Source organism: Caretta caretta, chromosome 16 (genome assembly GCF_965140235.1).
Source record: "Caretta caretta isolate rCarCar2 chromosome 16, rCarCar1.hap1, whole genome shotgun sequence".
In the NCBI taxonomy this organism is placed as follows: domain Eukaryota; kingdom Metazoa; phylum Chordata; order Testudines; family Cheloniidae; genus Caretta; species Caretta caretta.
This window is the reverse complement of record NC_134221.1, coordinates 26,272,536-26,290,171: the sequence shown is the minus strand read 5'-3', so window position 1 is coordinate 26,290,171 and position 17,636 is coordinate 26,272,536. Positions and strand designations below refer to the sequence as shown.

Below are 17,636 nucleotides of genomic sequence, written 5' to 3'. Positions count from 1 at the left end.
GATTTTTTTCATTAACACAATTTTAAATTACAGAGAATAAAAGTAGATTGATTTAAATATTTTGACTAGAAATGACAATATAAAATATTTGTTTGAGACAGTCAGCCTCACCTCAGTCCCTGGAAAAATCATGGAGCAGGTCCTCAAGGAATCAATTCTGAAGCACTTAGAGGAGAGGAAAGTGATCAGGAACAGTCAACATGGATTCACCAAGGGCAAGTCGTGCCTGACTAATCTAATTGCCTTCTATGATGAGATAACTGGCTCTGTAGATGAGGGGAAAGCGGTGGACGTGTTGTTCCTTGACTTTAGCAAAGCTTTTGACACAGTCTCCCACAGTATTCTTGCCAGCAAGATAAAGTAGTATGGGCTGGATAAATGGCCTATAAGGTGTATAGAAAGTTGACTAGATTGTCGGGCTCAACGGGTAGTGATCAATGGCTCCATGTCTAGTTGGCAGCCGATATCAAGTGGAGTGCCCCAAGGGTCGGTCCTCGGGCCGGTTTTGTTCAATATCTTCATAAATGATCTGGAGGATGGTGTGGATTGCACCCTCAGCAAGTTTGCAGATGACACTAAACTGGTAGGAGAGGTAGATACGCTGGAGGGTAGGGATAGGATACAGAGGGCCCTAGACAAATTAGAGGATTGGGCCAAAAGAAATCTGATGAGGTTCAACAAGGACAAGTACAAAGTCTTGCACTTAGGACGGAAGAATCCCATGCACCGCTACAGACTAGGGACCGAATGGCTCGGCAGCAGTTCTGCAGAAAAGGACCTAGGGGTTACAGTGGATGAGAAGCTGGATATGAGTCAACAGTGTGCCCTTGTTGCCAAGAGGGCCAATGGCATTTTGGGATGCATATGTAGGGGCATTGCCAGCAGATCGAGGGACGTGATCGTTCCCCTCTATTCGACATTGGTGAGGCCTCATCTGGAGTAGTGTGTCCAGTTTTGGGCCCCACACTATAAGAAGGAATTGAAAAAATTGGAAAGCGTCCAGCGGAGGGCAACAAAAATGATTAGGGAACTGGAACACACAACTTATGTGGAGAGGCTGAGGGAACTGGGATTGTTTAGTCTGTGGAAGAGAAGAATGAGGGGGGATTTGATAGCTGCTTTCAACTACCTGAAAGGGGGTTCCAAGGAGGATGGATCTAGACTGTTCTCAGTGGTAGCTGATGACAGAACAAGGAGTAATGGTCTCAAGTTACAGTGGGGGAGGTTTAGGTTGGATATTAGGAAAAACTTTCTCACTAGGAGGGTGGTGAAACACTGGAATGCATTACGTAGGGAGGTGGTGGAATCTCCTTCCTTAGATATTTTTAAGGTAAGGTTTGACAAGCCCTGCCTGGGATGATTTAGTTGGGGATTGGTCCTGCTTTGAACAGGGGGTTGGACTAGATGACCTCCTGAGGTCCCTTCCAACCCTGATATTCTATGATTCTACGATTCTATGACTTCATCCATGAACATTAACTGCCGGGGATATTTGATTGTCTGTAAACTTGATATTTGTGTGCATTTTCTATTGTCCGGGTTGGTGGGAATATGAGTGAATACTCTGAAAAATCAGAGTTAAAAGGAGAGGGGTCAAGCTTCCGAGGTCCTAGATCTGTCTTCAGACTAAAGTGGTTGTGCCCAGGGATAGCTGTTCATTTGCTTCTTGCTTTGATCTGAGTGTTTTCACAGAGATTTTGCCTTCCTTCTTGCAGGATAATTTCAAGCTCTTTTGAAAGCAATTCTGAAGGGCGTCACCTTTCCACTAGTTCAGATCCTGATACTGCAGCAAACCGGGAGGAGAGCCCACCATCTAGCAGTCCATTTCATCTCACTACTTCATTTGATGAAGACATCATTGACTTGAAGTGAAGACAATCTTGAGTCCCTTATTTTCTCCTTTTCCTTTTCTTATGACTCTGAAGGCCTTATAGGAATGTCACAACACTGCTTTTAGTGATAACGTATGGCTTGAATGGAGAATATTGGTGAATATTCTCTACAGAACCCAATTGGGTGAAGCTTTTTTGCCATCTTTATGTTACCTTTCTCAGTTAAAGAACCTTTGGCTCGTATTGTAACAAGGTGGTAGATATCAATGGTAGTTTTAAGATGAAAATTTTAAGTAAATAAAAGTATTCATTTTTATTCTCTCTGAACTTCTTATGTTTGGAGTACCTGAATGAGAGTAATATTTAGCTGTGTTATTTGCAGCCACTGATATTACAAATTATTCCATAGCACAGTGTGTCACGTAGAAAGATAATATTTATAAAGAAAATAATTTATTTCAAATTTTTTAAAAGATAAAAACAAACTTGTGGCAAAGTTCTTTTCAGCCAGGATGATCTGTCCCTGAAGTGGTACCATTCTGTTATAATGTTTACTGAAGAACCAAGGATATTCTATGAAGATCAGGTAAGATAAAGCATAAATTTCTAACAGTGAGAGTAATTAAGCACGGAAACAATTTACCAAGGGTCATAGTGGAGTCTCCATCATTGATCATTTTTAAATCAAAAGTGAAGGTTTTTCTAAAAGTTCTGCTCTAGGAATTATCTTGTGTAAGTTAAATGGCCTGTGTTATACAGGAGGTTAGACTAGATGATCACAATGGTCCCTTCAGGCCTTGGAATCTATTAATAAGATACAAATACGTTTTCTTAGCTCTCATTTTTCCATGTATATTTTTTTTGAGAGGAACCTGAAAACAAGATTTGGAGTAAAAATTCCAGAATGCAAAGAAGTTTGTAGAAAAATATGAACTTTCAAATTATCCTCTAAAAATTGAAAATCAAAGATAAAGGAAGAAAGATGCATCAGGCTAACAACGTAACTGGAATATTATCCCTGTTGTGTACCTGCAGGCTTCTTGAAAACACAGTATGTAGGAGCCAGCTTCTGATTTTGCGTTCCATTTTCTATCAATGTTTGGAGTTGCAGATGAACCTCCTGTTAACATGCAGGCACCTGTATTTGTTGCTGTTTGCTTGTGCAAACTTGTTAAATGATAAAATTTTAGACTGCTCCAAATAGCTACATTTTGCTGAGTGAATTCAGGCTGAAATGTCACTGAACAGCTAGGTTTTTGTGGTGAAATAGTAACAATAAACCTTTTGATGTATGAAGGATAGATTTCACCTATAAAATGATTCTTGAGGCCGTTCCTGAATTTTCTGTATGCCAAAAAATCAATTTGCAACAAAAATCAAAATGTTTTGCTTTTTCACGAAAATGTGATGTTTTCCTCCTTTTTTACTTTAAGATGTCAGCTCTATTTACAAGTTATTTCTTGTTCCATAATTAGAAATAGTTCAGCATCTTCATTATTTTAGGGATGCCATGCTGGTGTCATAGTTTGTTTCCTTCTTAGCATGAACAGCTGCAAACTTGTGTCTTTTAAATGAGTGTATCTGAATATAATCCAGTTTCCTGCCTAGTACTCTATTACTAATCTTTTACCAGTATAGGTAGCTGCTAATTGCTCCGCCAAGAAAATATTAATTAACTTCATTTAAAGGATCATTTCTTATTCTCAGCTGTAACATCTGATTAAGGAAAGAAGCAATATTTTCAGCTGCAATCATTCTTTCATTAGAAGAAAGTATTTTAACCAGTGGTTAGTATTACAGTATTTTTAAACCAGAAAATCTGTGTGCTGTAATTCTAAGTAAAAGCATCTAAGAAAAGAGAGCTGAAATTGTTTGCCAGAGATTTCAACTGTTGTGAGAGAGCACGCCACAGTTGCTGGAAAGAGCTTACACACCCTATGCCATTTACCAGTTCAGTTCAGGTTGAAAAATGAAGCTGAAAGATGCCAAGCGTGGCACTTACTTTTAATGGAGTCTGGGGCCTATTCTGTGTGTGAACGACAGTATTTCATTATACAACTATATTCAGGGCAGACCATGTTAGCATGTAAGTGAACATGTATGGGGGCTCATTGAACCCACTTTAGAAGCACTAATTGCACTAACATCTCATCCTGAAAGAAACAACAGTCTTTCCTTTCCCTTTCTGCATCCTCAGCCTTGTTCCATTATGTTGCTTCTGTTGTGTTAGTTGTACATGCATATGCTCATGGGTTATTTTGGAGCCTATACTCATGTGTTGCAAACTCAGGCTTTAGTTAAAATAAAATTTTAACTGGAAATTTTGTTTTGTTTTGTCAAAATATCAAATTGTAAATTGAAATAGCTCATGGAACTGTTCTCTTCTTCTGCTATTCTAGCACAGTCCACACAACTCAGCATATAAAAATTAGCATTAGCAAGATCCTGAAGCTGCTGAGGGAGCTAAGAGGGCATATTGAAGGGACTTAGCAAAGAGCTGCATAATCAGTAGGGCTGTCAAGTGATTAAAAAAATTAATCGCAATTAATCATGCGATTAAAAGAATCGTGCAATTAATTACACTGTTAAACAAGAATAGAATACCATTTATTTAAACATTTATGGATGTTTTCTACATTTTCAAATATACCAATTTCAATTACAATACAGAATACAAAGTGTACAGTGCTCATTTTATATTTATTTTTGATTACAAGTATTTGCACTGTAAAAAAAACAAAAGAGAGTGTTTTTAATTCACCTAATACAAATATTCTAGTGCAGTCTCTTTATCATGAAAGTTGAACTTACAAATGTAGAATTGTGTACAAAAAAACTGCATTCAAAAATAAAACAATGTAAAATTTTAGAACCTGCAAGTCCACTCAGTGAGTTAACTGCGATAAATTGACAGCCTGAATAATCAGTGCAGGAAAGGCCTCAGGAACGGAGAAATGAGAGAACTTGGCAGGAGCTGAGTAGATGATATGCAGGAAGGCACATAGGCACATGTTTATGGTTATCGCTGTAGCAGTAGCACTGTAAGAAATTATTCTAGTCAGATACTCAGGAAAACAGCCCTTTTCTGTGAGCCTCATCACAGTAGCAACAACACATTTCCCAAGCTATATCTATCTACACATTCATAGAACTCTGAAGTCAATCTGTAACGGCAGCATCAGGTGGCTCCCAGATAATATCACTAAGCAAGATAAGAAGAGCTGAAAGGAGCGCAGACAGAAGTTGGATATTGAAGGTAGACAAAGTCATCCTGGCAATAAGGTGCAGATTTTTAATAGTTATGGTAATTAACTGATCAAACAACCTACTGAGGGATGTGGTGGCTTCTCCATTACTTGGTGGCTTTAAATCAAGATTGGACATATTTCTAAAAGATATGTTCTTATCTTAACCAGAAGTTACTGAGTTTGATGCAGAAATCATTGTGTGAAATTCTATGGCTTGTGTTATGCACAAGTCATAATAGTCTTTTCTGCCCTTAAAAATCTATGAATTGTATAATTCAGATAGCACCAGATCACAGGAAAATGATCTGAATTTGCCCAGGAAATGTGGACTGAGTGCCCTAACAAGTATCTCTTGTCTCTATTTCTTTGATTCAGTGATTAATCAGTGTGTCTTGGCAAATGTAGGGAGCACATCAGAATAGCCAAGGGGAGCTGAAAGGGGGCTGGTGGGATCAGATAGGCAGTGTGGGGCACAGAGTGTGTATCCAAATGTCCAGGAGATGGAGAGAGAGTATGTGTGTGAGCAAGAGAGCACACACAGGAAAAAGGCGGGGGGGAAGGGGGAGTCAGAGAGGAGGTCATAGTCTAAAATACAGTAATTATAATGTTAAATAGTTGGCTCTCCATAGCCAGTGTCCTAGATCCTTCCCAGTTAGGTTACAGGCTAGAATTTGAAATAGAAATAGTATTGGAGATGCTGATGGATGATCTCTTGCTCCTCATGGATAAATGCCAAATGTCCATACACATAGGATACTCTGCTGTCTGAGAGAGGTGTCAGGGGCTCAATGGAAACTAAAATGGCTTTTTTGAGGCCTGTAGTGATGGGCAACTGCACTTGTGCCACCTGGACCCTCACCTATGCAGTTTTCTCCCTTTGCCTTTTTAGTATTTACATGCAACTTCTGAGAATTGGCAAGATGTCTTGAGTGCAAATTTTAGGACTATACAACTAAGCCAACTCCTCCTGCCTGTCACAACCTGATACCCAGCTATCCCAGTGCCTGGCCAAGACCAGCTAATGAATGAGAAAAAGCTGGTTGAAATTACACTCTAGCAAGACGGGGATTATGCTGGTAAGTAGAAGGGAACAATTGAAAAACCACAGTGCTGTCTCCATCAGTGGAGGCATGCCCTGAAGAAGAGTGCTGAGTAGCTCAAAAGCTTATCTCTCTTACCAACAAAAGTTGGTTCAATAAAAGATATTACCTCACCCACCTTGTCTCTCAAATCATCAAGACAGATCATAGCTGAAGGGCTCTTCCAGGCTCCTTGCTGATGCTGAACTCTCCCATGAGTATCTGCAAGAAACTTACTTTGCCCCCTGGGACTGGCAATGGGACTGCAGCACATCCTGGCCAATAGAATTGGCCATGATCATACACACAGGTTTAAGAGTAGCAGCTGTGTTAGTCTGTATTCGCAAAAAGAAAAGGAGTACTTGTGGCACCTTAGAGACTAACCAATTTATTTGAGCATAAGCTTTCGTGAGCTACAGCTCACTTCATCGGATGATCATACACACAGTCATTACTGACAGGTTTCAGAGTAACAGCCGTGTTAGTCTGTATTCGCAAAAAGACTTTGTCCTTACCCATAACTATTTTACATTTGGGGACAATGTATACCTTCAGATCAGCGGCACTGCTATGGGTACCCGCATGGCCCCACAGTATGCCAACATTTTTATGGCTGATTTAGAACAACGCTTCCTCAGCTCTCGTCCCCTAAAGCCCCTACTCTACTTGTGCTATATTGATGACATCTTCATCATCTGGACCCATGGAAAAGAAGCCCTTGAGGAATTCCACCATGATTTCAACAATTTCCATCCCACCATCAACCTCAGCCTGGTCCAGTCCACACAAGAGATCCACTTCCTGGACACTACAGTGCTAATAAACAATGGTCACATAAACACCACCCTATACCGGAAACCTACTGACCGCTATTCCTACCTGCATGCCTCCAGCTTTCACCCTGACCACACCACACGATCCATCGTCTACAGCCAAGCTCTGCGATACAACCGCATTTGCTCCAACCCCTCAGACAGAGACAAACACCTACAAGATCTCTGTCAAGCTTTCTTACAACTACAATACCCACCTGCGGAAGTAAAGAAACAGATTGATAGAGCCAGAAGAGTTCCCAGTTGTTACCTACTACAGGACAGGCCTAACAAAGAAAATAACAGAACGCCACTAGCCGTCACCTTCAGCCCCCAACTAAAACCCCTCCAATGCATTATTAAGGATCTACAACCTATCCTAAAGGATGACCCAACACTCTCACAAATCTTGGGAGACAGGCCAGTCCTTGCCTACAGACAGCCCCGCAACCTGAAGCAAATACTCACCAACAACCACATACCACACAACAGAACCACTAACCCAGGAACTTATCCTTGCAACAAAGCCCGTTGCCAACTGTGCCCACATATCTATTCAGGGGACACCATCACAGGGCCTAATAACATCAGCCACACTATCAGAGGCTCGTTCACCTGCACATCCACCAATGTGATCTATGCCATCATGTGCCAGCAATGCTCCTCTGCCATTTACATTGGTCAAACTGGACAGTCTCTACGTAAAAGAATAAATGGACACAAATCAGATGTCAAGAATTATAACATTCATAAACCAGTTGGAGAACACTTCAATCTCTCTGGTCACGCAATCACAGACATGAAGGTCGCTATCTTAAAACAAAAAAACTTCAAATCCAGATTCCAGCGAGAAACTGCTGAATTGGAATTCATTTGCAAATTGGATACTATTAATTTAGGCTTAAATAGAGACTGGGAGTGGCTAAGTCATTATGCAAGGTAGCCTATTTCCCCTTGTTTTTTCCTACCCCCCCCCCCCCCCCAGATGTTCTGGTTTAACTTGGATTTAAACTTGGAGAGTCGTCAGTTTGGATGAGCTATTACCAGCAGGAGAGTGAGTTTGTGTGTGTATGGGGGTGGGGGGGTGAGAAAACCTGGATTTGTGCTGGAAATGGCCCACCTTGATTATCATGCACATTGTAGGGAGAGTGGTCACTTTGGATGAGCTATTACCAGCAGGATAGTGAGTTTGTGTGTGTGGTTTTTGGGAGGGGGGTGAGGGGGTGAGAGAACCTGGATTTGTGCAGGAAATGGCCCAACTTGATGATCACTTTAGATAAGCTATTACCAGCAGGACAGTGGGGTGGGAGGAGGTATTGTTTCATATTCTTTGTATGTATATAAAGTCTGCTGCAGTTTCCACGGTATGCATCCGATGAAGTGAGCTGTAGCTCACGAAAGCTCATGCTCAAATAAATTGGTTAGTCTCTAAGGTGCCACAAGTACTCCTTTTCTTTTTACAGTCATTACTACTTCACTTGTTTTATAGAAATACAACTTATGTTAAGTTTAGAAGTGTGAGTAACAAGCGTGATGTCGTGGTGGGAGTCTGCTATAGACCACCGAACCAGGAATGAGGTGGACGAGGCTTTCTTCCGGCAACTAACGGAAGTTACTAGATCGCAGGCCCTAGTTCTCATGGAAGACTTCAATCACCCTGATATCTGCTGGGAGAGCAATACAGTGGTGCACAGACAATCCAGGAAGTTTTTGGAAAGTGTAGGGGACAATTTCCTGGTGCAAGTGCTGGAGGAACCAACTAGGGGCAGAGCTCTTCTTGACCTGCTGCTCACAAATCGGGAAGAATTAGTAGGGGAAGCAACAGTGGATGGGAACCTGGGAGGCAGTGACCATGAGATGGTCGAGTTCAGGATCCTGACACAAGGAAGAAAGAAGAGCAGCAGAATACAGACCCTGGACTTCAGAAAAGCAGATTTTGACTCCCTCAGGAAACTGATGGGCAGGATCCCCTGGGAGAATAACATGAGGGGGAAAGGAGTCCAGGAGAGCTGGCTGTATTTTAAAGAATCCTTATTGAGGTTACAGAGACAAACGATCCCGATGTGTAGAAAGAATAGTAAATATGGCAGGTGACCAGCTTGGCCAAATAGTGAAATCCTTGCTGATCTTATACACAAAAAAGAAGCTTACAAGAAGTGGAAGATTGGTCAAGTGACCAGGGAAAAGTATAAAAATATTGCTCAGGCATGCAGGAGTGAAATCAGGAAGGCCAAATCACACTTGGAGTTGCAGCTAGCAAGAGATGTTAAGAGTAACAAGAAGGGTTTCTTCAGGTATGTTATGGTGATCGGGGGAGGTCCCAGATGACTGGAAAAAGGCTAATGTAGCGCTCATCTTTTAAAAAAAAAAAGAAGGAGGAGGATCCGGGGAACTACAGGCCAGTCAGCTTCACCTCAGTCCCTGGAAAAATCATGGAGCAGGTCCTCAAGGAATCAATTCTGAAGCACTTAGAGGAGAGTAAAGTGATCAGGAACAGTCAGCATGGATTCAACAAGGGCAAGTCATGCCTAACTAATCTAATTGCCTTCTATCACGAGATAACTGGCTCTGTGGATGAAGGGAAAGCAGTGGACACGTTGTTCCTTGACTTTAGCAAAGCTTTTGACATGGTCTCCCACAGTATTCTTGCCAGCAAGTTAAAGAAGTATGGGCTGGATGAATGGACTATAAGGTGGATAGAAAGCTGGCTAGATTGTCAGGCTCAACTGGTAGTGATCAATGGCTCCATGTCTAGTTGGCAGCCTGTATCAAGTGAAGTGCCCCAGGGGTCGGTCCTGGGGCCGGTTTTGTTCAATATCTTCATTAATGATCTGGAGGATGGTGTGGATTGCACCCTCAGCAAGTTTGCAGATGACGCTAAACTGGGAGGAGAGGTAGATACACCGGAGGGTAGGGATAGGATACAGAGGGCCCTAGACAAATTAGAGGATTGGGCCAAAAGAAATCTGATGAGGTTCAAAAAGGATAAGTGCAGAGTCCTGCACTTAGGACGGAAGAATCCCATGCACCGCTACAGACTAGGGACCGAATGGCTCGGCAGCAGTTCTGCAGAAAAGGACCTAGGGGTTACAGTGGATGAGAAGCTGGATATGAGTCAACAGTGTGCCCTTGTTGCCAAGAGGGCCAATGGCATTTTGGGCTGTATAAGTAGGGGCATTGCCAGCAGATCGAGGGACATGATCGTTCCCCTCTATTCGACATTGGTGAGGCCTCATCTGGAGTACTGTATCCAGTTTTGGGCCGCACACTACAAGAAGGATGTGAAAAAATTGGAAAATGTCCAGCGGAGGGCAACAAAAATGATTAGGGGACTAGAACACATGACTTATGAGGAGAGGCTGAGGGAACTGGGATTGTTTAGTCTGCGGAAGAGAAGAATGAGGGGGGATTTGATAGCTGCTTTCAACTACCTGAAAGGGGGTTCCAAAGAGAATGGATCTAGACTGTTCTCAGTGGTAGCAGATGAAAGAACAAGGAGTAATGGTCTCAAGTTGCAGTGGGGGAGGTTTAGGTTGGATATTAGGAAATACTTTTTCACCAGGAGGGTGGTGAAGCACTGGAATGCGTTACCTAGGGAGGTGGTGGAATTTCCTTCCTTAGAAGTTTTTAAGGCCTGGCTTGACAAAGCCCTGGCTGGGATGATTTAGTTGGGTTTGGTCCTCCTTTGAGCAGGGGGTTGGCTTAGATGACCTCCTAAGGTCCCTTCCAACCCAGATATTCTATGATTCTATGATACGTTAGTTGAAAGCACAAAGCCTGAAAAAAATATAGTTGGTCAGAATACAGCCGTGTCTTACCTCAGCAGCCTGGTTTACTGAGAGCACATCGTCGTTGCATTCCACTTACTCTACAGGCTCCCTATAGAATGTTGAGTCATATTTAAGGCCAGCTACTTAAGGGACCTTGACTACCCTTGTCAGCTCTGCTCCTCAGGAACAATGGAACTGTACCCACCTCATGGAGAAAGCTCCTTTGTGAGGAGGCAGGCCTTTCTCAGGCTGGCCGAAGAATTTGTGCCTTACTCCTGGGGGAATTCTGCACCACTACACAATGCAGAATTTTGCAGAAATTAATGTTGGGCATGCAGAATTTCCTTTTCTCCCCACAGAAATGGGCAGCAGAGATATTGGCCACCACTAGGGGCCAGTAGACCCCCCAACTCGCAAATAGAAGACAAGGCTTGGGGGCGGGGGGTGAGGGGAGAAATCTGGAGGGTTCTCAGCAGCTGCAGTTCCCAGCATGTCCTGAAGGAAGGAGGTGGGGGCGCACAGGAAACTCCATGCAAGCCTGGGACCCAGCATCAGGCTGTTTTTCCCTCTGAATCCCTGGGCTCTAGGCGGGTAGGGTCTGTCAGTGTCTGGGCAGGGGGCGGGCCCCGCAGCTGGCTTCTGAGAGGGTAGGGGTAGGTGGTGTGAGTGTCTAGGCTGGGGGGGAGGGCCCTGCAGCTGGGCTCTGAGGGGTAGAGGTTTGAGTGTCTGGGCTGGGGGGCCACCGTAGTTGGTCTTTGGGGGGAGGAGGTGTGAGTGTCTGACCCCCCTGCTGGGCTTTGGGGGGGAGGGGAGAGGGGCAGAGAAGCAGGAACTGGCTTGTCATAGGGGTTTCTTTAACTCTCTACTCCTTGGGGATTTTTTGTGTGTCTGTATAGTTACACACACTATAACTATAGTTATATATATATATATATATATATATATATATATATATATATATATAGTTACTATAGACATACTTGCTGACAGGTATTTTGAAATAAATTACCAAAATAATTGAAAGTGGTGTGATTATATAGTGTTGTTTTGAAAAATAAAATCTGAAGAATTTTGCAGAATTTTAAAATATTGTGCACAGCATTTTTAATTTTTTGGTGCAGAATTCCTCCAGGAGTAGTTCCTGCAGGAACTTTAGAATGGTGACACACTTTACCACTTTGCAAGCCAAATGAAAACTCACTTTTATCCTGTAGCATTGTTTCGTGGCACCTCACATTGTCTTTAAATGACTATAAAACAAAGCGCAAAAAAAAAAAAAAAAAAAAACCTGTGGGGAGGAATGAAGGCCTACATTTGTTTTTAAACTTTGGAAGGGGGTGTAAATACCAGCATGCTGGAAATAGTGTAAGAACCTAAGTAGAATGCAGTACATGTATAGTCAACCTTTGTCACGCTGTGTGGGGTGAGGGACTTGAAGTTTTGCTTCTCACAAGTTACAGAGGCTCTTTGCTTCTGGAGAGACTAGAGATGAATATATTTATTATTAGAGGTATGGTGTGTGTGGTGGGAGATAAATCTTTATGTGGTTGTGTGCATGAATGTAATAGCTGAAAGCCTATGCTGCTGCATGATCATTGCAGTTGGGCCAAGTAATCCTCCATCTATGCAGTCTCCCTCATACAACCAGCGAAATTGTTGCATGCAAAATTAGCTGTAAAGGCAGTGATTGGCAGAGTTACCTCTGATATCACACTGGTCTAGGACTCCTGCACAGCATAGATACATATTTTACTATAGTTGTATCCAGCATGGATGTAATTTGTAAAGTTATAATGACTGAGAACTTAAAAATTGGATGGCAACAGCCTGCTAATACCATTGATGACTTGAACCTGGTGATAGTCTGAACAAAAAGAGCCCTCAACCATGCTTGTAGCTGTTTTCATCGCTTCATACTGACTCGGACATTCTTATGTCAGCCTTTTTTAGAGAGCTCTGCCTTAGGACAGGGTGTGGTATACATGGCATTACGAACCCACCAGGGCAGGATTTGTCCACCTTGCTGTTCCAAGTGCCTGCTACCTGGATTTATGTCAGCCTGTAGTCCTGCCTTTTGGGTAACTAATATCCTCTTAAATTGTTGTAGCCCTGTTGGTCCCAGGATATTAGACACACAAGGTGGCTGAAGTAATATCTTTTATTGGACCAAGTTACTACCTCACCCACCTTGGTTCTCTAAGGCCCTCTCAAGTCCATCATTGAGGTCAGGTATGCTTGGTCATTCTAAAGATTTGAGCTGCCTTGCAAATTATTCCCTTTCAGTAGCATGAATCAATATGCTTCTAAAGAGCAACAAGATCTTTTGATAGCTTGTAGCTCGCTAGTCTGCCTCATGCCATACTGGGCACACTCATATGCCTAAGCATTTGGCCAGAATACATTTTGGAGAAAACACTCAAGTTTATTAATGCTGTCAAACAGCCAGGCTTAGACTCCTCCTTAGAAGACAGTAAATTAAAAAGCATGTGTTGGCACATACATTTATAATGATATTTTAAGGATATTTCTTTCCCCTTTCATTGTGTTTTTACATCATGTTTGTAGCTTTCTATCTGTGAGAATGAACAAGAAATTGAAAATGAATATTGCTGTGATTGGTAGTTAATACACCCAGCATTTGCCACTTTAGCTAAAAAAAATCTTTTCTCATTGCCCTTCTGGTGTTGGTGAATGAGCTCTTATGGATTTTGTTTCGTGATGGAATAAATTCGACCTTGAGAAATTTGGATATCATTTCTAAGATACAGGAAATTCCGGTGTTTGAGTCTTCAGCAAATGTCTTTACTAGCAGCCAGGTTACTAAATGTATTTTTAGTATTGTGACAGTACAACACTGCACTTCTGCCAGCCTGTATAATGCATGTCTGCTTTGCCCTAGTCCTACTAGTGACATTCAAATGACCAAGAGCAGCCTTTGTTTATCTGTGTAAATGTGAATTCATAACAGTACTACGAGCCTTGAGGAAAAAAGAAAACAGGAATATCTTTGCACATTTATTTTACTGCCTCTTGTTTAAGTATTTAGCTAGTTGAATGGAAGATGTTAGGATTCTGAGGTTTGTACAAAGCAGTTTGTGTCAACCCTGATTTTGTTTTGTTGAAGTGCTTGAATGTTAGCAGTGGGTTATGTACCTCAATGATTTTAGACTGTTGCTGAACCTTTGTGATCTAAAAATTTAACTACCACCAAGTGTCTTAAAATCTATTGTATTGCCTCTGTTTTTAATCTCAAGTAATGTATATGTACTGTGTTTTGAATGTAGCCTGTAAAGAAAGGGAATCATTACTATAACTAAAGCTGTTCTAAGTGCAATAGGCCATTGTTGTGGATGAGCAGCAGGTACTTTTTTGTTCATTGAGATGTAATAAATATTTATGAAATTTGACATGAGCCTGTTGTTTGATTTTACTAATGAATTATTAGACCAATGAAGCACTGGACAGTGCTTTTTTTTCCTTTCCAAAGGTAGTAGTTTCTCCACGTTCTGATCATGTTGTTCACTCGTCTGTAGTCTGGAAGGAGTGGTGGTATTCTCATAAGGGGCAGCTTTGGGTCACTGTTTTCCCTGTTTAAGTGTTTCTAAGATTTTTTCTTCCTTAAGAGATGTTGTTGTCACTTCAGAGGAGAAGACATGTATCAGCAGGGTTTGAACAAAAGCCCTTCCTGCATTGAAGGGCTTCTAAAGTCGTATTCTTTGTTCTCCCAAGCCTATTCATGGGCAGGGTTCTGCACAGGAAGATGTCTCTGCTTTGGCACCCCTCATTCCCAGACTCATGGAAGAGGGTTCCCACCCCCCCTTTGTGTGTGTGTGTGTGATAGTCTGAGTAAACGCATTCATATTTTGCACTGCAGTCAAGTTCTGTTTTCATTTCTAGTTTGTGGCCACAAATACTATATTTGGTAAATTTGCTTCGTTTTGCACATTTTACTGAATCTGCTAATGTAGTTTGGGGCAGAGAGCTGTAGTTGTCTGGATTGCTGATGGATTTGATCCCCTTGTGACATGGATGCGTTCCCCTTCTGTTGCTAGCAGAAACCAACTTTCTGGCCCACCCAGTAATTGGCTGTACTGAATTTAAAGAATGAAATTAAAGAATTTCCAATCCAGTCTTACTTCCCTGTCAAGTCGACAACTCACTGATTTTTACTTCAGTCACACACTGAGCATTCCTAGCCTCCCACTACATGTGTACAACTCTCACTCCATTCTCACTCAGCCAACATTTTCTCTTGTTTTCAGGAATGATTTAGCCGGCCTTTTCAGCCTGACCCTCCTCTCAGTTACGCCTAATTTGTACCAGTGTAATGCCCTTTAAGTCAGTAGAGTTACACTGGTGTTAATGAAAGGAGAACTGGGTCCTTTACCTTTTAATTAAGTTATTCACTGAAAATACATGCCTGTTCTCCCATGCTTTTCCAGGTGCAGGTACAGAAACATTGCCCATTATGGCGCCTTTGAGCTCCTAGATGTGGGTTGGGTTGGAAGTTCTCCAAGCGCTGTGTTTTTAAGACCTGTTTAAAATGGATTTATTGCGCTGGGTTAATATGTGTTTTTAAAATTACGAAAAGTGCTTGAAGGAGAAAATTGGTGCATATATTTTATTTATTAGACTGACTCTAGAATAATGCTGCAGTGTGTGCTTAACACTATGTAACAACCTGAATACTTCCTCTAGGTGGAATCCTGAACTATGGGGAAGGGACTATGTCTACCTCAGTTTGTACAGTGCCAATGGGGCCCTAATAGCTCATGTAATAGCAACTCTTCACTCAAAAGTTAGTATTTCTAACAGTCTTATAAAGGTGAAATTTGTAGATAGTAGCACTAGTTTTGGCTTTTGTTAGCTATATACAGCCATGACATGCTGGTGAAACTGTTATATTATTTGTATTGCCATAGCAAAGGGAAACGTACTTTTATTTTTGGGAAATAGTTAAACAGAGATGAGGCCAGCTTATCTGCCTGGATCAGAAATAGGGCCTGTCCACCTACTCAATATTCAGCCATCATTCCCCCCCATGGTCTTAAATTTCTTGCCACCCATGTATACTAGGGGGCCTCCATATGCAACATTTGTTTGCAACTTAAATATATGAACATTCTGTGCCTTTAATGCTTTCATGGTTTCAGAAGGAAAACTAGGTTTCTGCTCTGACAGGGACTGTATGTTTAAAAGGAAAAGGGAAGGGGTGAAGTTAAATAAGTGTGTTTGAAGCAGAGGCTGACAGGTGCAACACACCTGATCTTTGAAGGCATTTCTGTGCAGCAGTCACGTGGGAAGCATGGGTAGTATAGATCTGGGACAGTAGCGTGATGACCTCATTTAAGGCAAAGAAAGATACTGAATTATCTCCTATCCCATTAAGTCCCATCCACCCCTGATCTCCATGGTGTGAATAAGATACAGGCAGAACCTACTGCCTTGAGACCACTGCAATTCTTTTTCTCCAGCTGAAAATTTTTAGAGATGGCATCATTTGAGCACAGGACAGGGAGGGCTGAGGTCTATTCCTGGTTTGAACACAGATTCACTGTGTGACAATGAACAAGTCCAGTAACCTTTGTGTGCCTCCAGTTTTCCCATTTATAAAATAGGCCTAATACTTAACAGAGATGTTGAAGTTTTTTTCATTTTATACCACAGTCACTCTACATCTGGAGCAAAAGTGGCATTAGGGCTACTTCTGTGTCCCTCCATCTAGCTACTCTATTCTGTCCCACCAATGAGTAAAGGCCTCTTCAGTGTCATTTCTATCTGGCTGTCTATCTCAGGCTTTTATAAGACTGTTTGAATGGTTAAGTAACTCCCACTGAGATTCTACTTGTAAGTACATCTGATTAGAGAATTGTTAATATATTTCTTAAAATGTAGTTATGGAATATGGACACTACTATGAAATTTTCTTCTTGGCCTTCTTTTGAAAATTAGTCAGGGAAAAAGGAGATATTTCCACGAGATGACCATCACTGTGAACCACAACTGTTTGTGGGTGAAGTGGGACTGTTCTTAATGTTTCCTCTGAATACTGTAGGGATGCCTCAGTTTCCCCTGTGCACTTCTTAAGTCTCTAGGTGGTGGAATAAGGGGGTGTAATTGTTGCAGAGCAAAGGGCCAGTGTACACAAATGGCCGACACTCTGTCTCCTGGCAACTGATGGCCTGGGGCCTTCCTCCCTGCAAGGTGATAGCTAAAGGGTTGGAGAACAAAGGAATCAGGTGACCTCCTGGCCTGGGAAAGGGACAAAGCCCAGAGGGGGAGAGGGTGGAGAGCAAGTCAGTTTTGGGCTGGCTGGGGATGGGGAGTGAAGTGCAGACATGGTTGTCTGGCTCACTGCCCCCCAAAATGGACCTGGCTGAGGGGTCCTCTTCTCTGTACCTACAAGATCTGTTTTAGACCATGTTCCTGTCATCTAATAAACCTCTGTTTTACTGGCTGGCTAAGAGTCACATCTGACTGCAAAGTTGGAGTACAGGACCCTCTGGCTTCCCCAGGACCCCGCCTGGGTGGATTCGCTGTGGGAAGCGCACAGAGGGGCAGGGGATGCTGAATGCTCCAAAGTCACACCCAGGAAAGTGGAAGCCATGTGAGCTTTTTGCCCTGAAGACAGTCTGCTCACAGAGAGGAGGCTCCCCCTGAGTCCTGACTGGCTTCACAGGGAGCAGTTCCAGAGCATCGCCTGGGGACTCCGTGACAAGTGGTGGTAGCCGTGCGATGTACTGCACCCCGTGGACGGTGCTTCTTCCAGTAAGTGACTGGGGAGCAGTAAAATGAAGGGGGATTGATGAGGACCAGGCGTGCTTAAGGCTTAGAGAGGAGTAGTTTCGGGGGGGCAGAGGAGCTACGCTTAACCCCTCTGAGTGTGTAACCAGCG

At 42.4% G+C, this 17,636-nt stretch overlaps 1 protein-coding gene across 9 annotated transcripts in view; it reads left to right on the top strand.

Annotated features, from left to right (window-relative positions):
* Positions 1-2,148, top strand: part of GARNL3 (GTPase activating Rap/RanGAP domain like 3) — a 194,203-nt gene extending 192,055 nt beyond the window's left edge. For all 9 annotated transcript variants that reach the window (XM_075120473.1, XM_048823447.2, XM_075120472.1 and 6 more), the window contains one exon: positions 1,716-2,148. In XM_075120473.1, coding sequence (XP_074976574.1) covers positions 1,716-1,872 — 157 coding nt within the window. In that variant the 3' untranslated portion in view covers positions 1,873-2,148. The remainder of the gene's footprint in view (positions 1-1,715) is intronic.
* The last annotated feature ends 15,488 nt before the right edge of the window (positions 2,149-17,636 follow it).